Raw genomic sequence first — 26,562 nt, 5'->3', positions numbered from 1 at the left:
ATCCCAGCCAACATCAGGTGAGTTACCTCTGCACCCTCTCCAGTGCTGTCACATCTTCCCCATGGTGTAGTGACCAGAACTGCATGCAATACTTCAGATGAGATCCGACCATGGATTTAGAAATTTGGAGCATAACTTCCCTGATCTTGTATTCAATGCCCCAACCAATGAAGATCATTATCTAGCTGTGCTGCCACCTTCATGGATCTTTGGACTTACATACCTAGATCCCGTTGTTCCTCAATACACCCTAGGACTTTCATGATCTATGCTCTGGAGTCATTAGTATTCCCAAAATGCACCACCTCCCATTTACCACCCCATTTCACCATCACAGTTTCACCCTGTAACCCAAGACTGCCCTTCACATTGTCACCAACATCACCACTTGCAAACTTAAGGGACTGTCCCACTTGGCTGTCATTTGCGCGCCATTTACGCGACCTCCATAAATGTGGTTGTCGCGTTGTGACGCACGGGTAGCGTGTGGCTAGTGCGGGACGGGCGCATGGAGAGGCGTGGAGGAGTGTGGAATTGCGCGCGGTATCGCGCGGCGCTCCAGGATATTCCAATGACATCACGCGCACCAGATGGCACGATGATGTGAGATTTGCGCGCGACGTCGCGCGTAACGACGCGTCGACCTATTTTGCATATGACGCGTAAATGAGGCGCAAATGACGGCCAAGTGGGACAGGCCCTTTACTAATCATGACACCTACTTCCACATCCAATCAGTCATTGGTTGATGTTGATTGAACGATAAAAGTTAATCAGGAGACTAAGGATAACTGGTCTGCCTACCTTCAAAGTAATATTGTGGAATCATTAAAATGGAGACAAAAGAAACTGCAGATGCTGGAATCTATCTGAATCAGTCTAGAGAAGGGTGCCGACCCGAAACATCGTCTGTCCATTCCCTCCATGGATGCTGCCTGACCTGCTGAATTCCTCCAGCGCCTCCAACTGAATTCCTCCAGTTTCGATCACAGGACCATTATTGATCACCTAGGGTGGCACCTTGCACCTTAGGTTAATAGCGCCTCTGACAGTATAGCACTCCCTTAACAGTGCACTCAGATTTTACAACTCAAAGAAGCAGAATGAAATTTAAGCCCACCGCCTTCAGTCTTAGTACCAAGAGCACTTCTTATAAATCCACAGCTGACTGTTCTAAATTAATCAAATGAATATCTGCATCTTCCCATGTATTCGTGCAAAGGTCAGGGTTTTATACGCGGAATAAGGTTTAATATTCATTCTGTGCATGAAAAAAAGCTATAAAAATCAATTTAAACTCAAACAAGTGTTGCTCTATCTTTAATGCGTCACTACCTTGTGCTGAGTTAAATTTGGGCTGCACTAAATCAGGATAAACTTGATCCACAATCATGTCCCCAAGCAATGTGGTTCTATTATATCAGGATCCTTTGAATGGTGAAGTTAATTTACATCCTAAATGTGTTTTCTATCACTTAGTATCTACAAGAAGAGGTTTCTGTAATGTTATAATAAGGGTCTCACAGGGTCACATTTTAATGTTGCTCCTATGCTTCATCCAGAGAATTTGATACCAACCTCTGAAGGATCAACCACACAGAAACATTCAAAATCCGGAATACACTGTACCTACTTGATATCTTTTAAAATCCATTGCCAAGTTTTTGAGAGCTGAGGTCAAACTGAAATGAAAAATCTAATCTCAAGGTGGAATTCTCCAAGTGGTAATTATCAGATAAACAATTAAAATAATGAAATGAAAGATAAAGAAATTCAAACTTCTTTTACTACATGACACAAAACTTGAAGTCTGAGATTGGCAGCTGAGATTTTGATTAAGGAGACAACAATCTGGGAGAAATGGCTTGATTAGTAAGGGTGCCAGGGTCAATGGGGCGAAGACAAGGGAATGGGTTTGAGAGGGAAAGATAGATCGGCCATGATTGAATGGCGGAGTAAACCTGATCGGCCGAATAGCCTAATTCTGGTCCTAGAACTTAAGAACTTGTAAGTGGTCTAGAGATACATGGATCAACAAACTCAAAGGGCAAGTGCTCTACCTTACTAATTTCCAGTCATCTCCTCCTTTCCTATCACATTCCAGAATCTGCAGCCTTTTATTCTTCACTGTTATCACCTCCCAGCTCTATCACTATCTCGAACTATCTCTCCCCCACCTGACAGTTAGCTGCGATCAACCCCATCTCACCTGTACCTGTCTTTCTTGCCCCAGCTCACTCCCACACAGCTCTTTAAACTGCCTACTTCCCCTCTATTTTTCAGTCCAAATGAAGGGTCTCAACCTGAAATGTTGACTATCCATCCATTCCCTTCAGGGATGCTGCCTGGCCCACTGAGTTCCGCCAGCAGCTCTGCTTTTCTTTTGGTCTACTTTCCTCTCTTTGCCTGACTTTTTCCAAATACAGCAGTCATAGAGATGGAGCTAACCTGACAATTCCACTTCTACAGTGTGTTCTTAAAACCTGAGGCAGTGTGTTAACATAGCAGTAACATGCTCCGTGCTTCCCCGATTCCAATAAGAACTAGACATGAAAATATCAGTTTTAAGGGGAAGCACAGTGGCACAGATGGTACAGCTGTTGCCTCAAACTACAGAGACCTGGGTTTGAACCTGACATCAAGTGCTGTCAATGTGGAGTTTCCAATTTGTGCAGAACAAGCTCCCACACAGGTCAATGCAATAATGTTTAGATATTCTGTTTTCAACGTGTTGACTGAAAAAAATAATTATAATCTGGGTCTCCAGGGGTGATTCAGCTCAATATCTTCACATATCCATAAAACCATTATATATTAGGTAAGCATTACCACATGTCAATATTTTACAGTTTCCCCACAAAGTTTAGGATCAGGATTGGGTTTTAACTCAGTGCTACATTTAGTTTAGTTTAGTTTAGTTTAGTTTATTCAGAGATACAGTGTGGAAACAGACCATTCGGCCCACCGAGTCCATACCGACCATCATTCACTCGTTCACATTAGTTCTATGTTACCCCACTTTCTCATCCGCTCCCTACACATTTGGGACATTTTCTTTTAAACTCAGAGGCCAATTAACCTACACACCTGCCCATCTTTGGGATATGTGAGGAAACCGGAACACCCAGAGGAAACCCACGCGATCACAGGGAAGACGTGCAAACTCCACGCAGAGAGCACCTGAGGTCAGGATCGAACCCGGGTCTCTGGCGCTGTGAGACAGCAGTTCTACCAGCTGCACCATTGTGCTGCCCTAAACTGATCTTTCAATGTGGCAATGAAGAAATGCTGGATATCATGAGTGTATTTAAGATAAGATTTTTTTAAATTAGATGTCCTGCCTGCACCTTCAGATGGATGTGAAAGAACCAATGTAAGAGGATTGTCTCTTCCAAAGCCTCTCCAGAAGTCATAATATCATGTTTTTTATGACAAACATAAGTGTCAACTTAAGTGGCACAATTCACAATGTGTAGTGGTAGCAGGATTATCAGTCAAAAGTGCTACTTCCATTGGGAAGAAGGTATAGGGGTCTGAAAACAGTAACGTCCAGGCACAGGAACAGCTTCTTCCCAACAACAATCAGGCTATTGAACACTACGAAATCCAACTAAACTCCGATCTACAAACTGCCTTGGTTGCATTAGGGACTAAAGCCCCTGTCCCACTTAGGAAACCTGAATGGAAACCTCTTGAGACTTTGCGCCCCAGCCAAGGTTTCCGTGCGGTTCCCAGAGGTTGCAGGTGGTTGCCGGAGGTTGCAGGTAGTGGAAGCAGGTAGGGAGACTGACAAAAACCTCCGGGAACCTCCGGGAATTTCGTTGCACAGTATTGTGCAATGACAATAAACGTATTCATTCAAAGTCTCCAGAGGTTTCCGTTCAGGTTTCCTAAGTGTGACGGGGCATTAGGGTATTGTTTTGAATTTTGCGCAATATTTTTTTAATTTATTGAACCTTTTTTTGTTTGCTTATTATATAATCTATTTTGTTTGTTCATTATATAATCTGTGTTTTCAATTCTGTTGTGCTGCTGCAAGTAAGAATGTCATTGTTCCATTTCAATACAGAAAACACTCACTCTTGACGCTTGAAGGATTCCCAACATTTTCAGGATCCTTCAGCTGTAGTTCTGTTCTCTCTGATGCTCTGGGCAATATTTGTTCTTCTGGTCACATGCTCCAGCTGATCATCTTTTCCTAACATACATTGTTTGTAGGATTGTGACATAGACAATTTAGTATTAATATTGATATTGGTTTATTGTTATCGCATGCCAAGATACAGTGAAAAACTTTATTTTGCATGCTCACCAGGTAATTTGCACCTTACATGAGTACAATCAAAATATACATGAGTACAACAGGTAGTGCAAAAGGGGAAAGGAAACAGAGTTCAAAATATAGTGTTAGAGCTACAGAGAAAGTGTGGCTTAGAAAGGTGCAAGGAATGGTGCTGAGATTTAATACAAACTGAAGTAGTAGAGAAATAAATACTATCATACAAAAACGGAATAACTGAATGAGGTAGAGGTAGAGTATGTGACTCCACCTCTGAGGAGTGCAAAATAAATGATTGCCTCAGGAGTCTGAGGGTTGTGGGGAAGAGGCTGTACTTAAATCTAGATGTCTGGGCTTTCAATCTCCTGTATCTTCTAACAGAAGGTAGAAGAAAGAGAAGGTGAACTGCCAGAATGGCAGCATACCTGATGATACGTCCATCCTTCCTGACGTAACGCACCACGATGATGGACTGAATGGAAGGAAATGACGAGCCTGTGATGGACTGGGCTGTGGTCACCACTGTCTGCAGGTTCAGGCAGTCAAAGGCAGAGCAATTGCCATACCAGACTGAGATGCATCCCAGCAAAATACTTTGTATAGTACATCTACAGAAGTTCAAGAGATTCCACGACAACATATCAAATCTTCTCATACACCTTAGAAAATAAATCTGCTGATGCATATCTTGATCACACCATCAGTGTGAAGGGACAAATTAGTTTGCTGTTGCTGTGGATGCCAGAAAACCTGGAAATATCTTCCATTTCTACAGCAGCACCATTGTGTTGTGTTCACTGCCCACCCACTAGCTTCCTTAAGTCGACAACCAACTCTTTCATCTCCATGATATTAAGGACCAGGTTGTTCGCCTGACACCATGACATAAGGTTATCAATCTCTTTCCTGTACTCCATCTCATCACAAGACCTTTATTTGATAACAAGAAACGCTTAAAATTATAAGATCATTTATAGGAAGATAAATAAAGAAATGTAATTAGGCCTTCATATTCACCCTAAAAATCAGTGGAAGATCTTTAAACTAAAGCTTAAATCTCTGCTTTTCGACAGGATACACCCACGGCAGTGTCGCTTGGATTGCGAATGGAGGAGATGATTTTTAATCTAGCTGATTCACACTTATTCTTCAACGATTTAGAGGTAAGGTCAAATTTTATCTAAACAAACATCACAGAATGCTGATTAAAGATTTTCGAAATTGCCTACATTGGCAATTGTCCGTGGCACCTCTGAGGTTTTGTACTCCAATCTAATCCTCTCCACCTCCCTTCCTCATCTTAGACCTTGAACCTTGCTTCTTTCACAGAATGGTGTGAGGGCATGTGGTGACGAGGAAAATTGAACACCGTAACAAATTATAGGTGGGGTGTGTGAATGGGCAAGAACTTGGCTGATGGAGTTTAGTGTGAGAAATTGTGAGGTTATGCATTGCAGCAGGAGAAATCAACAGCGGAACTCGCTATCAAACTCGAGAGTCAAGAGCGGAACTCGCTATCAAAACATGGAGGAGACGGGGGACACAATTTTTTGGCAGACGCGCGCGCATGCGCACACTCACGCACACACGCGCGAGGCTTCGGAGGCTCAATCCAGCGCTAAATGCAGCTCAACTCTGCCTGTCTCACCGGGTTAACTCCAGCCCAGCCTGGACTTACGGGACACCAGCGCTGCTTCTCCGTGCTGGCCATATTTCTCACAAGTGCAGGCAGGTTCACCTGGCGGGACAGGCACAGTTGAGCTGGGTTTAGCGCTGTTTCTCTGCGCTGGCTGTGGGCCTGGGGGCACAGCTCGCGTCTGACTGCCGACCTCTCTGGCCACCCGTGGGGGGGGGACACTCGGGAGAGCCGGCCAGGATCGATCCTGCCTGCCGATGAGGCGCAGGTCTGCACCACGTCTCCCTCCTCCAATCGCTGTGCTCTATCCTCAGTCCCACCCCTCCCTCCTCCAATCATCGCGCCCTCGATCAGCAGTCCCACCCCCACTGCCTCGCGGAAAGCGGAGATTTTAAAATCGGGAACACAAAAACTTGGGGGGGATGTCCCCCACCTCTCAAAACATGGGGGGGACGTGTTCCCTCTGGCCCCCCCGGGTTTTCCGCCCCTGGTCAGAGTAATGTCTAAATGGAAAAGGATTGTAAATGAGGAGAGTGGGATCCAGGTGCTCTTGTGCATGAAACAGGAAAAGTCAGCAAGCAGGTGCAGCAAATAATTAATGCAACGCGCATATTAGCTTATATTGCCAGAGGGGTGGAATTTAAAAAATAGAAATGAATCATTACAATTTTAGGGCATATTGGCGAGACACCACCTGGGATGCCATGTATAATTTTAGTCCCCTTATCTAAGAATAGATACGCTACCATTGGAGGCTGTCCAGGAGAGGTTCTCTGGACCTGTTTGTGGAGCAAGAGGATTGTCCTGTCACAAAGAGGTTAAAAAGTTAGATATTTCTTGTTCAAAGTTCAGAGAAAAAAAGGTGATCTTAATCAAATGTTTAAGGTCCTGAGGGGCACGACAAGGTAGATATTGAGATAGTTTTGCTTGAGTAGGGGCTTGAGTGTATTAGAGTCATAGTCATACAGCATGGAAACAGGCCCTTTGGGCCAACTTACCCATGTCGACCAAGATGCCCCATCTAATAACGAATTCAGTTGCCCTTAGCATAGATAATAGTCTGGGCAATGTGACGGAGCCTGGCTTGCACGCCACCACAACAAAATTATCCATCCTCAATCCAATTTTGCTCTCAATTATTACCTTCACACCCACCTTTTCCATCCATGTTGTCAAGACTATCAGCCCTGGCTGATTCCTTCCTTCTGCCTCAAAAACTTGTGGCTGGTAAAGCTGCTGCCTCACGTCGCCAGAGACCCAGGTTTGATTCTGACCTTGGGTGCTGTCTGTATGCAGTTTGCACATTCTCCCTGTGACCGCGTGGGTTTCCTCCGGGTGCTCCAGTTTCCTCAGACATCCCAAAGACATGCAGTTTTTTAGATCGCTAAGCTTGTATAAATTGTCCTGAGAGTGTAGGGACGACAGATGGCACAATGGGCTAAGTGTTCGGCTGGCAACCGGAAGGTAGCCGGTTCGAATCCCGCTTGGAGTGCATACTGTCGTTGTGTCCTTGGGCAAGACACTTCACCCACCTTTGCCCGTGTGTGAATGTGTGTGAGTGATTAGTGGTGGTCGGAGGGGCCGTAGCCGCAGATTGGCAGCCATGCTTCCGTCAGTCTGCCCCAGGGCAGCTGTGGCTACAGAAGTAGCTTACCACCACCGAGTGTGACTGAGGAGTGAATGAATAATGCGATGTAAAGCGCCTTGAGTATTAGAAAGGCACTATATAAATCCCATCCATTATTATTATTATTATTAGAGAGTGAGTGAGAAAGTGGGATAACATAGAACCTGTGTGAATGGGTGATCAATCATGAATGTGGACTCTGTGGGCCGAAGGGCCTGTTTCCATGCTGTATTTTTCAATCAATAAATCACAGCAACACTATTTCATCAGGGATCTATTCTGGGATAGTTGAAGTGCCTAAGTGCCTCACCAGGTGGCACATTTACCTATTGACCTGCATTCACCTTCATTGATGCATTGTTTTAGTTTTTGCAGCTGTGTTGGTGAATTTGGTTATTTATACTTCTATGCACGTGTGTGTGTGTGTTAAGTCCACTCAGCTCAATCAAATGCACTTATCCATGAGCTAGATGGGTATATTTGTAACAGAGCTGAGTTTCTTTGAACATATTTTAGTATTCAAACAACATCAGGCATGCATACACAAAATGATACAGGTAATCTAAACTCACTTCCTGTCGATAATATTTGAAGGAATTTCCGCTCTCAGTAATATGATAATCTGCACATATACTGCGCAATATGTCTTAATATTCTCCAACTTTTCTCTGTACCTGTATAATATTCATATTCAGCACTTATTAATTATTGCAGGATATATATGAATTGCATCTAAATTTAGAAAGATCATTTTGATATCAAGTAGATATGAAATCTTGAATTTTAGATACTAGGTCTAATAAGATATATTCGAGGTCAATTGCAAAAAAAAAAAAGATTCTGTCATTTTTACCGAGAACTATAAGTGATTAAAGTTAAACGTAAGAGATCAACTTTACAGAATGGAAACAGGCCCTTCGGCCCAACTTGCCCATGCCATCCAATACACCCCATCTACACTAGTCCCACCTGCCCACGTTTGACCCATATCCCTCTAAATCTCTCCAATCCATGATGCAAGGAATGAAGAAGGGTTTCAACCCGAAACGTTGCCTATTTCCTTCGCTCCATAGATGCTGCTGCACCCGCTGAGTTTCCCCAGCACTTTTGTCAACCTACAGTTAATAGTGTGGCCAAGGTTAACCAGTAGCCATGATTTTGCAGTAATAATGATTGCAAAATTATTGAAATGTACGGTTCTTACTCCAAGACACTGAGAACAATCTCAGGATCTCTGCGCAAATGGTTTAACCTAGAAATAGTGACGTCAACATCAATAATTCAGTGCTTCATTACAAGCTGCACCTTTTGTAGCTGCCTCTACTCCAATCAAGGAAAATGTCTTGATATTACCTAAATATAAAAACTATTATTGATTATTGCATTCATGTATATTATATCCATGATAGTTTATAATGATTGCTGTCCTATAGCTTAAACATCTTTATTAATGTATATGTAAGGTTTCATTAGGTTTGTAGATTAATTGGTCTTTGTAAAATATTGCCCCCAGTGTGTCAGGAGTGGGAAAGTGGATCAATGTGGAACAAGTGTGAACAGATGATCAGCATGAACTTGGTGGGCTGAAGGGCCTGTTTTCATGCTGTATCTCTGAACTAAACAAAACTGTTAAATGTCCAATTGCTTGACTTATGTCCATAGGAACCTTACAAAAGTGTTTTAAAAGTGGCAACACAGTGGTGCAGCTGGTCGTGCTGCTGCCTCACAGTGTTAGAGATCCGGGTTCAATCATGTGGGCCGAAGGGCCTGTTCCATGCTGTATCACTAAACTAAACTATCTTAGCTTCCAGGTCATTATTACTGCTTGCAAACAACACTTTGATTTACCAAACTAATTTTATGCACGTTCATTGTAATTCCTCAATATAAATATTTAAATAAAGTCCAGCATGGAAACAGGCCCTGTGGCCCAACTTGCCCACACTGACCAACATGCACCATCTACACTAGTCCCACCTGCCTGCATTTGGCCCATATCCCTCCAGACCCAAACCCATCCTATCCATGTACCTGTCTAAATGTTTCATAAACGTTGTGATAGTACCTGCCTCAACTACCTCCTCCATGCACCCACCACCCCTTCTGTGAAAAAGTTACCCTCAGGTTCCTATTAAGTCTTTCCCCCTCACCTTAAACCTACGTCCACTGGTTCTTGATTCCCTTACACTGGGCAAGTACATCAACCCAATGTATTGCTCTCATCATCTTTATAAGATTACCCCTCATCCTCCTACACTCCATGGAATAGAGTCCTAGCCCTTATAATGTTAAAGGGATTTAAAAATAATTCATTTAGCAACCTACATATTGACTAGGAGTTTATTTAAAATGAGATCTTGCTTCCTGATGTACTTCCTGTGCATTTGGAGCTCAGGCAATTTGATAACATTATGGCATCTTCACCAAAGATTCCTAACAGCGACAGGCATTGGATGAAAAGGGAGTTATTTTGAAGGAGGACTAGATTTTTGTTGGGAGCTTCCCTCAAGGTCATTGAACAGCATGTCGCAGAGCCACTGACTGCAACTTCTGAGTGATTAACTGGTCGACATTGCATGCTTCAAGTATTCACTATGAGAACATGTTGAGTGCATTTAGGGAGGAAAAATATGAGCCACTGAATTTGAGAGTTGAAGCAAAATGAATTTTCCCGAATAGCAGATCACGTCATAACATTTAAACATTTAAGAACATAGAACATAAATCAGTACGGCACAGGAACAGGCCCTTCGACCCACAATGTCTATACCGAACATGAAATAAAATAATACTGGATTTGCAATTCATCCCACATTCCCTGGGTGAAAGTGTCAAAGACTAGAGGGCAAAGCTTTAAGGTGAGAGTGGCTAGGTTTAAAGAAGATGTGTGGGGGGGGGTTTACACAGAGAGTGGCGGATGCTTAGAAGGCACACTGAGCCTTCTAAGCATCAGGAGTGATACTTTAGTTTGGAGATACAGCGCGGAAACATGCCCTGAGGTCCACCGAGTCCACACTGATCTGCAATCCCTGTACACGAACACTATCCTACACACAAAGGGACAATTTACAATTTTACCAAGCCAATCAACCTACAAACCTGTACGTCTTTGGAGTGTGGGAGGAAACCGAAGATCCCGGAGAAAACCCACGCAGGTCACGGGGAGAATGTACAAACTCCATACAAACAGCACCCGTAGTCAGGATCGAACCCTATTCGCTGGCGCTATAAGGCAGCAACTTTACCGCTGCGCCATGGCGCAGTCATGAGTGCCACTGGAGACAGATACGACAATGGTGTGTAAGAGGCTTTTAGATCGGCACATGGATATGCTGGGAATGCCGGGATATGGATCACATGCAAATAGAGGAGATTAGTTTAACTTGGCATCACATTCGGCATGGACATTGTGGGCCAATGGACCTGTTCCTATGTTGGTCACTTCTTTGTTCTATTACCCGTTAGAGTGTATGGGCAAGTTTATTACAATTCCATAAGTATTTTCTTAAATAATAAAGATGCTGCTACAATATCTGCTTGGGAGCCATAAAATTATAATGTATAATTATATTTCAGCAGTACAAATGATTTTAATGTGTGTGCATTTACTACAGGTAAATATGTATTATTTGGTGCTTTAAATATAAATAAAACTGGATTTAATAATAAACTGCACATGAATGAAAGTTGAAAATGTTGAACTAGTTGGAGCTGTCTTTGTTCCTCAATCTAGCTAATTAAGAACTCTTTGCTAATGACACATCGGTACAGACGGTGCAATGAACTGGAAAATATGTGATTGAGCTGGGGGTAAAGAGACAGTGGGTTTGCACAACCAAGGCTGATTGCAGTGGGAAGCTTGGGAAAAATCATATGTACAGTACAAGCTTAATTGCCTCCCATACACCATTCACGCCTCTCCTGTTAAGTACATCTCTGTGCTTTTGTGAATGTAGTCAGTGCTTACATAAAAGGGATTTAGTGTAATTGAAAGGAAACCTTTTCACTGCAAAGCTGGCGGTTTCCTTCACTTGGAATAACTTGTAGAGGGTGATTTTCTGGAGGCACAGGCTAGCTTCAAAACCTGGTGTAAAGTTTGCAGTGGCAACAAGAGCAAAGTAGTGAGAGCAGAAGGTGTTTCAGAAGCAGAGCCCATGCTATTTATTGAGAGCAATAGATAACATGTAAAATAATTCAAGAGTCTCAAGAAGGGTCCTGACTCGAAACGTCACCCATCCATTTTCTCCAGAGATGCTGCCTGGCCAGCTGAGTTACTCCAGCACTTTGTGTCTATCTTTAGTAAAACAGATGTTTGTTTTACAACAATCCAGTAAGTGTACTTAATTACCTTGGTTCCTTAGCTACCATTGCTAGATTTGAACTATCATCTTGATACTAGTCCAGCAACATAACCGATGTGCTAGTGTTTCTTGAACCTTTCTGTGCTGGATAAAATAATAACATTATTTTTTAAACTTAGCACAGAAGGAACCCATAATATCATATCTGTAATAGATTTTTAATGAAGCAAATCAAAACTAATCCAACTATCCTAGTTTTCCCCCTCTTTTATTATCTTTTATTGTCTGCTACACAATGAAAATTGCTTACAAATAGCTCCATACACTTCTATTAGTGCCAACACTAATAAATGAAGAATAAATCAGCACATTAAATGCCATTTGCTGCTGCTTTGTAAAAATGCATTTTAAGTGGTTTCAGGGTCAAAATTCCAAGCTGCTAATACCAATAAAGCATTTTATCTTCAGGGTAAGACACACATAAAATACCCTTTTGGGGATAGTAGGAATGGACTAATGATGCAGAAACATGAGCTCAAGTTCCAGCAGGGCACATGGAATGATTAAATACAGTTAATTAGTAATCTGGAATAAAAGGTTTGTACCACTGACGAAACTATGAGATTATATTCTCATGAACAAACCGACTGTTTCTCCAGTGCCCCATGAGGAGGGAATTTTGCCTTGTGTAATTTTCTCTAATGTACCATGCTGTACATGACTACAGTGCCCCAAGAATGCAATTTAAATGGTCCATTAAGCTTTTGGCTTAAGAGGAGGTTAGGGATGGTGAATAAATGCAAGGCATAGTCCACACATAGAAAATAGACGGAACCAAACACAACCCACCATATCTGCACTGACCGTGATCTGATCCCTTCTTCCTACACATGTTCAACATCCATCTATTCCTTGACTTCCCCAAACATTTTCCCTACCAGCCAATAATTTCCTGTGTTCTTCCAGTTGCCTTTCTTAAACAAAGGAACGACAAGATAAAAGATACAAGATATATTTATTTGTCACATGTGCCAGATAGCACCGTGAAATGTGATCACCATACAGCTATACAATAAAATAAAGAACACAACACGATAGAATTCAACATAAAACATCCCCACACAACAGAATCAAAAGTTTCCCACTGTGAGGGAAAGCACCAAAGTCAGTCTCTTCCTCGATGTTCACCCGTGGTCGGGGCCTCCCGAGCCCTCCGCAGTCGCCGCTACGGGCAGCCCGCCGCTCAGGCGCGCTCGCCGGGATGTTGGGTCTCCGACGTCGGGACTGGAGGTCAACCTCAGCGGCTTGGACCTCCAAAACGGCCGCTTCCCACCGGAGTCCACAGCTCCCGATGTCTCCAGGCCGTGCCGGGCGGAGATTCAACACTGGCGGCCCTCGGCAGAGAGCCCCAGGACTCCGCGATGTCGGTCAGCGCCGCCCGCGCTGGGTGTTCCGCGAACCACAGCCCCGCGATGTTGGAGCTTCAAACGGCTATCCAGGAAGGCATCGCCCGCTCTGCGGTGAATCCAGCGCCGCGCCGCCGCTGCTGAAGCTCTGGTCCGGTCCCCGGTCTCCGATAGGAAAGGCCACTCCAATCCAGCTGGTAGGCCGCGAGGTGGGGGGGCGAGGACCCGACTCGGAGAAATAGTCGCATCCCCGCCAGGAAGCGACTGAGAAACGGTTTCCCCCTTACCCTACCCCCCTTCCCCACATAGAAAAACGAAAGTAACCCCAAAACAAATAATTTAGACAAACTAAAATTTAAAAAAAGAAGGAGAAAAAACGGACAGGCTGTAGGCAGAGGCGCCTTCAATGCAGCGCCCCTAGTGGATTATGAGCCAATGAACATTGGCTCTCGGCACCCATACACTCATGGCCCCCCTCCCCCTCACCCCTCCACCAGGTTGCTTGCGGTGCCCCTCCTCACTCTCGGCGGTGCGGGTCCCTCCCTGCTCTCAGCAGCCCCCCAGCTGGGTCTTTCGGCTCTGCGGTGCATCTCAGAAGCCTTCTGCTGCCACATGGCACATCTCGGGTTCCAAGCCAGGCCTGCCGTTGGTTTGGGCCGCGGCTCGCCGGGGATTTAATCTTATTTTCCAAGGACATTCATGGCCCCTTTTAGCCTAACCTACTTTCCTGTTTAAGTTTAAGTTAGCAATGCCTTCGCTCATAAGTGACTTAAAAAGAAAATGATTTGCTGATTGAAACTACCTCAGATACTCAGTGAAGGAGGATGTGATTAGCACTGTGTGCCCCACACTCTGGTTACTAAAGGTCTCCCACGGCAGCAGCTGAATAAATTCACTTTGTCTTCTCCTGAGTTACGTGAACTTATTTCCCGACGGCAGAATAAAAATCAATTTGAACATAAATCAGATGATCTATTTTGCATTTGGGAAAGCAAAAATTATTCCCAGGAACGTGAACCACCAACTCAGGCCCTGAAACTTCGAGGTGGAATCTGGCCTCTGTTGATATATCCAGCACCACTTCAATCTTAAGCGAATCCTAAGAATTTAAGATGATCACCTTCATTAAACTACTGCTATGATCTGCCTCTCATTTTGGATAATTAAAGGGATGGCAGCTTAATAACAATTTGATAAACAAACCATATTATTGACTGATTCAGGCATTTAAGTTTATGCTTGGAGTTCATCGTCACCAAAAAACTATAATATTTCAGGAAAATCATAAGCTAAAAGGGCCTCCCAATGTATATGAAATGTAATTATATAGGCATCAGATGTGTTGCATTTTATCTCATGAGAGCTGGAATACAAACTAGTGGACATTTTGTTGAACCTGCACTGATCTCTGGAGAGATAGGCATCTGGAGGATAGAGGTACTGTTCTTCTTGGAAGGCCATCACCATCCATCAGATCCACCGTTATCAATACGGGCAGCACAGTGGCGCAGCTGGTAGAGCCACTGGCTCACAGCACCAGGGACCTGGTTAAATCCTGAACTTGGGTGCTGTCTGTGTGGAGTTTGCACATTCTCCCTGGGATCGCATGAATTTCCTCTGGGTGCTCCGATTTCCTCCCACATCCCAAAGACGTGCGGGTTTGTAAGTAAATTGTCCTCTAAGAGAGTTTCCCATAATATGTAGGGAGTGGATGAAAAAATGGGATAACATAGAACTAGTATGAATGGTGATCGATGGTCAGCGTGGAGTAGGTGGGCCAAAGGCCCTGCCACCATGCTGTCTCTGTAAAAAAATACGAGGTTAAATTATGAACATAGGTTGCAACACAATTCCGATATTGCCTTGACTATAGAAGATCAAGGAATCATCTCCGGGTCTTGACCCGAAACATCACCTTTTCTCCAGAGATGCTGTCCACCCCGCTGAGTTACTCCAGCTTATTATGTCTATCAATGATCTAAATAATGTTTTTGCAATGATTAAAAAGTTTTATAGGCTCTCCTTTAGAGAGTCCTTAGCTAAGGAATTCCATGCCAAAAAACCATGAGCTTACAGTCAAAATAACTCACTCAGGTGTAAAGACAGTGAGCACTTCCTCAGTCAAGGGTTTGCAGGAGTCTACGTGATGCAAGACAGGCTTGACATAATATTATAGCTTCATCTCCAAATGGTAAATTTACTCTACACTCAATATTGAAATGTTAGACAGGTAACACATGAAAATTAAAATGCCACGCACAGGTCAAGTATAGTATGTTCCTCTGATGCAGACATATTAAATCATAAGTCATGTGGCAGCACAATTCAGTCCCATACGAGCTTTGGAATGGCCTGCTGCCTTGTGTTGAACTGAGTGATCTTGTGTAACAAAGAAAAGGCGACTGTGCAGTCTGTGTCTTTGCAATAAATGTACATTACAGCACGGGAGCAGGAGTTTAGCAGCAAGCAAGTGTTCTTTTATTTCTCATTTGCATTCTGAAGCTTTATCTAATATGCAAAATGCAAAATGGTTTAAGATGCAAAATGCAAAGCAACATAAAATGATCTCAACAAGTAGCAATAGAGTAGTCCCACTTGCCAGTCCAAACCAGTGTCTCAGTCAATTTCTGTTCAAGTCACTTACTCAGTAACCTGATAGTGGCTGCCGATGTGTTCTGAGGTAGTGTCTCAGTTAATTTCATGGTATTTCATTAAGTCAGTAATGTGATAGCTACCAGAGTCACACGTTCAAGCACCGAACAATCAGTCTAAAAAAGAAGAAAATGGGAAACACAGATCCTGAGCAAATACCAAAGTTCTTAGACAGTTTGAACTGTGCCTTAATAGGAATCAGGTAGGCACTATAATTAATCCACAGTATGCTTGGATTTAAACTGGGCGATCGTCTCCATCATTAAATGAATATTGTGATTTTAGTAGTAATTAAAATCATACAAGTAAATCTTTAGATTATCAACTATAACTGCACGCAGACAGGGGAGATTAGTTTAACTTGGCATCATGTTCAGTATGGACATTGTGGGCCAAAGGGCCTTTCCCTGTGCTGCACTGCTCAAAATAAATCCTCCTGACACTTAGATTAAATTAAATTGCAAAGTTAATGCGTTCACTCTTTATGTTCCTGATAATCCTTCACATACCTCCAGAACCTTGTAGTTTAGTTTAGAGATATAGCACAGAAACAGGCCTTTCAGCCCACTGAACCCAAGGCGACCAGCGATCCCCTTAGACTAGCACTATCCTACACTCTAGAGACAATTTACAATCTTTACCAAATCAATTAATTTACAACCCGTACGTCTTTGGAGGTGGGAGGAAACCGAAGCACCCGGGGGAAATCCACACAGTCAAAAGGAGAATGTACAAACTCCGTACAGGCAGTACCCATAGACAGGATTCAACCTGGGTCACTAGCTCTGTAAGGCAGCATTAATTTACTGTGCCACCCCTGTTCTGTTCCACTTTTTTTTTAAATTACTTCTTTGTCAATGTGTTTAAAGAAAAATGCCCTGCAAATTCTGCTGTTAAATCTGCAAATGAAATTAGTGTTTAAGAAAGAACTGCAGATGCTGGTAAATCGAAGGTAGACACAAAATGCTGGAGTAACTCAACGGGTGAGGCAGCATCTATGGAGAGCAGGAATTGGTGATGGCCCCCCATATCACCTTTGAGCTTTGCTCCTCTCCCCTTAAAGCTGTGCCCTCTGGTCTTTGACATTTGCAACCTGGGAATGGAGTTTTGACTGTCTACCCTATCTGTGCCTCTCATTATTTTGCGTACTTCCATCAGGTCTTCCCTGACCCTCCAATGCTCCAGTGAAAACAATCTAAGTTTGCTCAACCGCTCCTTATGACTAATGCCCTCTGATCCAATTCATCCTTTTCTGCACCCCTTCCAAAGCCTCCACATAATTCCTGTCATGGGGCGACCAGAACTGCACACAATACTCAAATGTGGCCTCACCAAAGTCCTATAAAGTTACAACATTGTATCCTGACTCTTACACTGAAAGCCCTGTCCGATGAAGACAAGCATTCCATACGCTTTCTGTCTCACCTTGTTATCAAGTAACATGAAGAGACAATTTGCATTGGCAGTAGGTCAGGAAGCAAAACAAATCTATTTTCGCTCACTTTTTGATCATTTTACAAAGTAAAATAAAGACCAGGATTTATTTGTGAGATTAAGATTAGAATTGGAATATCATAAACAAACTTTTAAAAATTACCCTGTTTGAATTCACAGAATTTTGAAATAATTGTCTGAAGGAATAAGAATTGACAAATAAATGCAGTGCTTTTAGGTACAGAGAGATTATTGAGCAACAATTAAGCTGCAGGATGGTGTTAAAAATCTTTCAGCAAACCATAACATTTTCAGCATTTTTTATATTGAGAATTGTTCATCAATATCTGTACGTATAACACACGAGAGAACACCACAACAATTACTGATAACAATTTTCTGACCAAGAGTCCTGACCCAAACGTCACCTGTCCATGTTCTCCAGAGATGCTGCCTGACCAAAGTCACAGTCAAATTTATTCATCACATGCACCTGAAGGTGCAGTGAAATGAATTTGCCAGCAGCAATACTCTTAAAAAAAGAACATACAATACACAATAGAATTTAACACACACATCCACCACATCATTCTTCACTGTGGTGGAAGGCAACAAAGTTCACGGACTACAGACTGCAGGATGTACAGGCCCTCTCGTCGGGATGATCCAAACTCCGACGTCGGGACAGTCAAACACATTCCGCGGCTTGGAGCGCCCAAATCGTCACTTTCTTACCGGAGACCGCGGCTTCAGGATGTTATAGGCCGCAGGCTGGTGGTCGGAGCTCTTCTCCGGCGATCCCCAGCAAGGAATCCCAGACTCCGGATGGTAAGTCCGCTCCACGCCCGTGGCTAGAAGCTCCGCAGACCACAGTCCCATGAAGTTAAAGTCGCCAGGCCAGTGATCGGAGCATTCCTCTCTGGCGACCCCCGGCAAGGGATCGCCCCACTCTATGATGGAAAAGACCACGCTGCGCTCGCTGCTGAAGCTCCGGGCCCGACTCCGGGAAAGGCCGCTCCAATCCAAGCTGTTATGCCGCAAGCCAGGGGACATGGAAAAAAGTCGCCTCTCCGTCGAGGAGGTGACCGAAAGTGGTTTCCCCCTTTTCCCTCCCACCACCCCCTATACAAGACATACCGAGAGACACCTAAACTAACATTTGGACACACCATAAAAACCAAAAAAATGTCAAAATAACAAACACGCTGCTGGCAGGGCAGTCGACTCGCAGCGCCCCCAACCCCCAACCACTGAGTTACTCCAGCACTTTGTGAATATTCACACTGATGTCCATCTGTTATTCTCACCACTAATTCTGGATTGGTATTTTCTCTTGTGGTACACAATTTTACTTTTATAACAGCGAGTTAAGATGTTTTTCCCTTTGCTGGGGTTGAGTGTGGAGAACAGACGAAGGTGGAGTTGGAGATTGATGGTGTTTCTGGTTCTCAGTAATTTATTGGTGAATACTAGAGAACTGTTGGTCAATTATAGTTTGTTTGCCTTTTGTTTTGGGGCTCTACAATTTGTAATCCTGGCATAAAAGCTTCACTCTGTTGGGTGTGAAGGGTGACTCCAGTTATAATATCTGAGAATGAGCCTTTTATCATCTGTAGTGTTAACTCATAGCTTTGTCTAAAACGTTTAAGTCAGCACTGAAAACGGAAGAAGTTTTGCATTTATGCAGTAGCTTTAACAACCTTTTCTCATCCCAGTGTGCTTTATACCCAATAACAGAGTTATGTTGTAATATGGGAAACAATGTACTTCATTTACACTCAAGGTCCCCGGGCACAGTGGTAGAGTTGCTGCCTTACAGCGCCAGAAGTCCAGGTTCAATCTTGACTACAGATACTTTGAGTTAGTAAGTTCTCCCCGTGATCTGCGTGGGTTTTCTCCAGGATCTCTGGTTACCTCCCACACTCCAAAGACATAGAGGTTTGTAGGTTAATTGGCTTGGTATAATTGTAAATTGTCACGTGTGTGGAGGACAGTGTTAATGCGCGGGGATCGCTGGTTGGCGTGGACTTGGTGGGCCGAAGGGCCTGCTTCCAGACGTATCTCTGTATCTCTAAACTAGATCTAAACATTTCTAGCTTGATATTTTTGAAGATATGGACATGATGAGTCAAAAGTTCTTCCCCTGATTGGTAAATTTCTACTCATCTTGTCAACTATGAAATAAATATTGCTTGGGACACCAAGTAACAGCATAGTAACAGCAATGGTGTTTCATAGTAACAGCAATGGTGTATTTTAAACATTCATACAAAGCCAGCCCCTCAAAAATTGATTCATTTCTTCAGTACCACACAACGTTCTCATCCTCAATTGTCATGCTCCATTTACAGGAGATATTAAAATGTATTTGTTCAATGGATGAGGATGTTTCTGGCAATGTCATCGTTTATTGCCTTTACCTTTATTAGTTTTGTTTAGAGATACAGAGCAAAAACGGGCCTTCAACCAACGAGTCTGCTCTGGCCAGCGATCCCCGCACACGAGCACAATCCTACACACTCGGGACAATTTACAATTTTTACCGAAGGCAATTAACCTACAAACCTGTACATCTTTGGAGTGTGGGGGAAAAACAGAGCACCCGTAGAAAACCCACGCAGTCATGGGAAGAATGTACAAACTCCATACAGACAGCACCCGCAGTCAGGATTGAACCCGGGTCTCTGGCGCTGGGCCACGGCCTGAACTGAAGTATAAGCTAAAAACAACCTGCTGGAGAAACTCAGCAGTTCAGGCAGCATTTGGGGAGGGATATGGACAGAGTACATTTTGGGTCATGAACCTTCTTTGAACTGAAGATGGAAACATCATCAGTCTGAAGAAGGATCCCGACAGGAAATGTCATGTGTCTATTTCCCTCCATAGATGCTGCCTGACCCACTGAGTTCCTCCAGCAGTTTGTACATTTCAGTATCTACAGTCTCTAGTGTCTCACATGTAGGCTGGACTGGGTAGAGATGGCATAGTTCCTTTCCTGAAAGACATTAGTGAACCAGATGGACTTTTACAATCAACCAGTCATTTCATTATTACTGTACCGAGGCCTTTTTTTTAATGTTTCAGTTCCAGATTTATTTAATTACTTGAATTTAAATTCTCCAGCTGCCACGGCAGGATTCGAACCCGTGTCATTGGAACAATTCTCCAGAGCTCTGGCTGCTAATGCAGTAAGTTAACCATTTCACAACTCTACCTGTAGGCCTCAAACTGAAAACCTTCTGGCTCGGAGGCAAGAGTTACTACCTACTGAGCCATGGTTGACATGGGGAGGGAACCTTCTAAGTGTTCCCACAAGAGTGGGAAGAAGGGAACTAAATGGTCACGGAATTACTCTTGGTCTTTTGCATTTGTCGAATATTGAAAGCTTGGATTTAGAATTAGAAGTACCATTTGGTCACTTTACTACGAAATGTTATAAAATACAAGTAAACTAGTTTAGTTTAGTTCAGTTTAGAGATACAGCACGGAAACAGGTCCTTCGGCCCACTGGGTCCGCGATGACCAGCGATCCCCGCATATTAACTCGATCTTACACACACTAAGGACAATTTTTACATCCACCAAGCCAATTTATCTACATACCTGCACGTCTTTGGAGTGTGGGAGGAAACCAAAGATCTCAGAGAAAACCCACTTGGTCACGGGGAGAACGTACAAACTCTGTACATACATCACCCATAGTCGGGATTAAATCCGAGTCTCCGATTCTACCGCTACTCTTCCGCTACTCTACCGCTACTCTACCGCTACTCTACCGCTATTCTATCGCTACTCTACCGCTACTCTACCGCTACTCTACCGCTATTCTATCGCTACTCTACCGCTACTCTACCGCGACTCTACCGCTACTCTACCGCTATTCTATCGCTACTCTATCGCTACTCTACCGCTACTCTACCGCTACTCTACCGCTACTCTACCGCTACTCTACCGCTATTCTACCGCTACTCTACCGCTACTCTACCACTGCTCTACCGCTACTCTACCACTGCTCTGCCGCTGCTCTACCGCTGCGCCACCAGCCCGCCCTACTGTAGACAAAAAATTAAAACAGAAAATACTGGAAATAAGCAACAGGTCAAGCAGCATGTGCAGAGAAATAAAGAGTTAATATTTCAGGTTGAACACTGTTCTGACAAAAAGCCTTTGACCTGAAACTCTAACTCTGTTTCTCATTCCACAGATGCTGTCTGACCTGCTGAGTGTCTCGAGCATTTTCTGGGTTTTTTTCAGATTTCTAACATCTGCAGTGTTTTGATTTTCATTTACTGAGGACGGAAAGCCGACAAAGTACGCCAAAAGATTCAACAAAAAAGACAAACTGGAATTGAAGTAGTTGGAAGAGCTTAAATCAAACGAGCCAATGAAAAGGATTTTCTTAAGTTACTCTTTGGTCAAGAATGTAATTAAAAATATATAATATTGATCCACAGGGATATATCCATTTCTGAAAGGATTCCTTAGAGATGCAAAATTAGCAGAGGCCTTGGTGGAACTCATGTGAGAATAATTGGCCAATTAATAGACCTGCTGCCTCACACCGCCAGGGACCCAGGTTCAATCCTGACCTCGGGTGCTGTCTGTGTGGAGTTTGCACGTTCTTCCTGTGCCTGCTGGGGGTGCTCTGTTTCCCTCCCACATCCCAAAGACGAGCGGGTTTGTAGGTTAAATGGCCTCTGTATATTGCTCCTGCTGTGTAAGGAGTGGATGCAAAGTGGGATAAGTGGGACAGTTGTGGATCAGTAGCGCATTGACAGCATGAGCTCAATAGAGTGGTTAGAGGAATGTCAGCCGAGTAACTGATGGGAGGTTGAGGCAAAGCCAATGTCCATGTGGTCGCGTGTGGAGTGGTTTGTGAGGAGGGTAATGTTTACTGGTATTCTGAGAGGATTTAGATGGCAGAGAGCAAATTGGGTTTGGAGAGGTGACCTTGGTGAAGGAGCAGATTGGTGAATCTGTGGAATTCTTTGCCACAGAAGGCGGTGGAGGCCAAGTCAGATATGTTTAAGGTAGAGATAGATAGATTCTTGATTAGTATGGGTGTCAAGGGTTATGGGGAGAAGGCAGGAGAATGGGGTTAGAAGGGAGAGATAGACCAGCCATGATTGAATGGCAGAGTAGACTTGATGGGCCAAATGGCCTAATTCTGCTCCTATCATTTTGACCTCATGACCTGAGTGGTAGATTATTGGGATAAATTGGCACAAATCACAAGCTGTAAGGGATTGGGGTTTAAATGTGGTGCGAGGGTTTGTAATGGGCTCTGATGGGGAGGTGTGGTGATGTCTGAAGAAAGATCCTGACTCGAAACATCACCTATCCATTTCTCCAGAGATGTTGCCTAACCCACTGAGTTATTCCAGCACTTTGTGTCTATCCTTGCAAATGCTTTGTTTATTCTGTTAGTCTAATAATTAACAGCCAATTAACCTAAAACCTGTACATCTTTAGAGTGTATTCAGTAAATTCAGTGAAATATGTTTGTTTTTCATTCAACTCAGTAAAATCATACCATACGTAAGCGCAATCATAAATAAATACAAAAGTGCAATAATTGTAGTGTTAAGATTAGTACGCTTCACCGAGGCAGTTCACAAGGAATTGCCATGTTTCAGGTCCCATTTTGGACCATTCAGACTTCAAGTTCTCTAAGTTGTGTCTTATCTCATAAGGTCATAACGTAAGTGATAGGAATAGAATTAGGTCATTCGGCCCATCAAGTCTACTCTGCCATTCAATCATGGCTGATCTCTCGGTTGGGGGCGCTGCGAGTTGGCTGCCCCGCCAGCAGCGTGTTCGTTATTTCGACTTTTTCTGTTTTTTTTAGTATGTCCAAATGTTGGTTTTAGTGTCTCTCGGTATGTCTTATGTGGGGTTGGGGGAAAGGGGCAAACCGTTTTTCAGTCACTTCCTCGACGGAGAGGCGACTTTTTCCATGTCGCTTCTCCGCCTCCCTCGTGACCTAACAGCTTGGATTGGTGCGACCTTTCCCTGTATCGTCCTGAAGCTGTGGTCTCTGGCATGAAAGTGGCCAATTCAGGCACTCCGAGCTGCGGAGTGTGTTCAACCGTCCCGACGTTGGAGTTTCGATCATCCCGACGAGAGGGCCTGTACATCCGGCCATCCGTAGCGGCGACAATGGAGGGCTCAAGGCCCCGACCACGGGTGAACAAAGGCGGAAGTATGACTGAACTGCATTGTCTTCCATCACAGTGATGAATGCTGTGGTGGATGTTTATGTTCAATTATATTGTGTACTGTGTGTTCTTTTTTCAATTGCATCGCTGCACGGCAAATTCATTTCATTGTACCTTAGTTGGTGCATGTGACAAATAAGTTTGAACCTTGAACCTATCTCTCCCTCCTAACCCTAATCTCTTGCCTTCTCGCCATAACGTCTGACACTTTTACTATTCAAGAATCTATCTATCTCTAACTTAAAAATGTCCACTGACTTGGCCTCCACAGCCTTCTGTGGCAAATAATTCCACAAATTCACCACCCTCTGACAATAAATTTCTCTTCATCTCCTTCGCAACAGAATGTCCTTTAATTCTGAGGTAATTACCTCTAGTCTTAGACTCTCCCACAAGTGGAAACATCCTGTCCACATCCACTCTATCCAAGCCTTGCATTCTTTTGTATGTTTTAATGAGGTCCCCTCTCATTCTTCTAAACTCCAGCGAGTACAGGCCCAGTGCCGACAAATGCTCATCGTAGGTTAACCTGCTCATTCCTCGGATCATTCTTGTAAACCTCCTCTGGACCCTCTCCAGGGACAGCAAAACCCTCCTCAGATAAAGTGCCCAAAATTGCTCACAATATTCCAAATGCGGACTTACCAGCGCCTTACAGAGCCTCAGCATTAATGTAATAAAAAGGAACTGCAGGTGCTGTTACCAAAGATGGACACAAAGTGCTGGAGTAACTCAGTGGGTCCTTAAAGGCCCGTTGACCTGGTGGCGGCACTGGGCCAGAGTCGGCGTGGCCTGGCAATGATGCCGGTATCCTCTGACGCTGCTCCTTCGCTCCGTGGGGCTGCAGGCCTCGTCCAATCCATGCGCTCATTCTCTGCGGGGCCTCCAGTGGCGCCCGATCGAAGTGATCCCTCAACTGCAGCAGGGCCTCCCGCAACCCACTCATGCCGTCCCCTCGCGCCCCGCGTCCGCCACCCCATCTCTGTGCGCCGGGGCTGCCTCCCGCAGCCAACCTCCGATCACCCAGAGCGTCTCCATGTTGCGTTTCTTTGGGATGAGAGCAGAAACCCACACGGTCACGGGGAGAATGTGCAAACTCCACACAGACAGCGCCTGCGGTCAGGATCGACTCAGATCCCTGAAGCTGTGAGGCAGCAACTCGACTGGCTGTGCCAATGTACTTGCTCGACTGGCTGTGCCAGCTTACTTGCTCTTTGCTCCTAGTGAAAGAATTAGCTCCACCGATATAACAAATAGTGTAAAATTCATTAAGGTTCCTACAGGAATAAATAGCGCTGCACATTTCAGTAGCCATTTCAGACACACTTTATGCATGTACCAATAAATGTTCATGAGGAATGCACTCTAATAACTGTACCTGATACAAGATTTGTGTAGAATGTATGAATCCCCATGGAGATTCCTCCGGAAAATGCTTGCTGAATACCTACTAGGATGACATCTGGGCTCTGATCCAAGAAACACAAAGTCAGATTGAAAGGGGGTTTTTTTTCAACAAAGAAACAAGACTAAGGGATCGGAAGGGACATAGGGCAAGTGCTTAAATCGCTGAAGAATCGTTCCATGTGTAAATTAACGAGTATTTTGTTCTTCCCATGGAATTTAAAAGACCACATGAGCTGGAAGGAAAAGGTCTAAAAAGGAATTGGCCATAACTTCTCTCTTCAGAAGATGAGGAAATGGCCAGAACCACTATCTTAATCTTCAATAATTAGAAACACAGTGAGTTGCTATTCCTGACGTTTACTTTCTGAGAATGTGCAATCCCTGGGCACAGAGCACAGGATATATAGGAGGAGACCTATTTTGCTAAGTCTTCAGCCTAAATCCTGCCTCCCACAAAAAGCATGGGAAAGAAAGAATTAGAGTGGGAGTTTTGAGGGAACATTGTCATTGTATGAAGAATGGGGCAAGTAATCCATCATCTCCACGTTCAATTAGCCAAAGACAAAATGACTTAGCTGGAGATGGGTGAATATATAGAGTAAGGCAACAGCTTTCCAAAAGGGTCACAGGTAACAAATGCATGACCTAGCTCGGTTTTGAGATACAGCATGGAAACAGGCCCTTCGGCCCACTGAGACGACTCTGACCATCGATCACCCTTTCACACTAGTTCCATGTTATCCTACTTTCTCATCCACTCCCTACACACTAGGGCAATTTACAGAGGGCCAATTAACCTACAAACCTGCATGTCTTTGGGATGTGGGAGGAAACCGGGAGCACCCGAAGGAAACCCACGCTATCATGGGGAGAACGTGCAAACCCCACACAGACAGCACCCGAGGTTAGGATCTAACCCAGGTCTCTGGCACTACCAGCTGTGGCAGCGGCTCTACCAGCTGTGCCACTGTGCTTCCCTGTTATATTCAAAATATTAATGGTGGAAATAAAATTTGAACAGAGTTATTAAATACATCATCTTAATGAATTTATTCTTACAGGAAGTCTAAATGCAAACTATAAAACAATAAGAGACATAAAGAGCTGGAATAACTCAGAGGGTCAGGCAGCATCTTTAGTGAACATGAGTAGGTAACGATTCGGGTTGGGACTCTTCTTCAGTCTGCATTTCCTTGTATCTACATAAAGCAGGGTTATTTTCTTTATTGTGTTGCAGACACACTGGTAAAACTGCCTATTTTACATGTGCCTCCTTGTCCTCAGTAGTGAGTAGGCTTCTCCTTGAGTCACCACAGTGCATATGTTGATAGCCTTTCCATATTCAATAATGCATCAATGTTGAGTGATTGATATTCCAGTCATGAATACATTATGGGAAGGATGTGAGGAGGTTGTGCACCAGTTAGGGTGGTTCGAAGATAATTCTGTTCATGTTATCATATTGCAATTGTCCAAAGACTGCGTGGCTAGACGTAGCCACCAAAATAGCATTGATGAATTAGTCATAGGGTGATAGAATCATGGTGTCTTACGGCATGAAAACAGACTCTTCAGCTCAACTCATCAATGCCGAGCAAGACG

General features: G+C 43.9%; 1 protein-coding gene across 8 annotated transcripts in view; it reads left to right on the top strand.

Moving 5' to 3' along the window:
* Positions 1 to 26,562, top strand: part of LOC116986401 (eyes absent homolog 1-like) — a 216,486-nt gene that overhangs the window by 171,737 nt on the left and 18,187 nt on the right. For all 8 annotated transcript variants that reach the window (XM_033041902.1, XM_033041899.1, XM_033041901.1 and 5 more), the window contains one exon: positions 5,353 to 5,442. In XM_033041902.1, coding sequence (XP_032897793.1) covers positions 5,353 to 5,442 — 90 coding nt within the window. The remainder of the gene's footprint in view (positions 1 to 5,352; positions 5,443 to 26,562) is intronic.

Source organism: Amblyraja radiata, chromosome 23 (assembly GCF_010909765.2).
Source record: "Amblyraja radiata isolate CabotCenter1 chromosome 23, sAmbRad1.1.pri, whole genome shotgun sequence".
Taxonomy (NCBI): Eukaryota; Metazoa; Chordata; class Chondrichthyes; order Rajiformes; family Rajidae; genus Amblyraja; species Amblyraja radiata.
The sequence above is the reverse complement of the archived record's forward strand: the minus strand, read 5'-3'. Positions and strand labels throughout refer to the sequence as shown.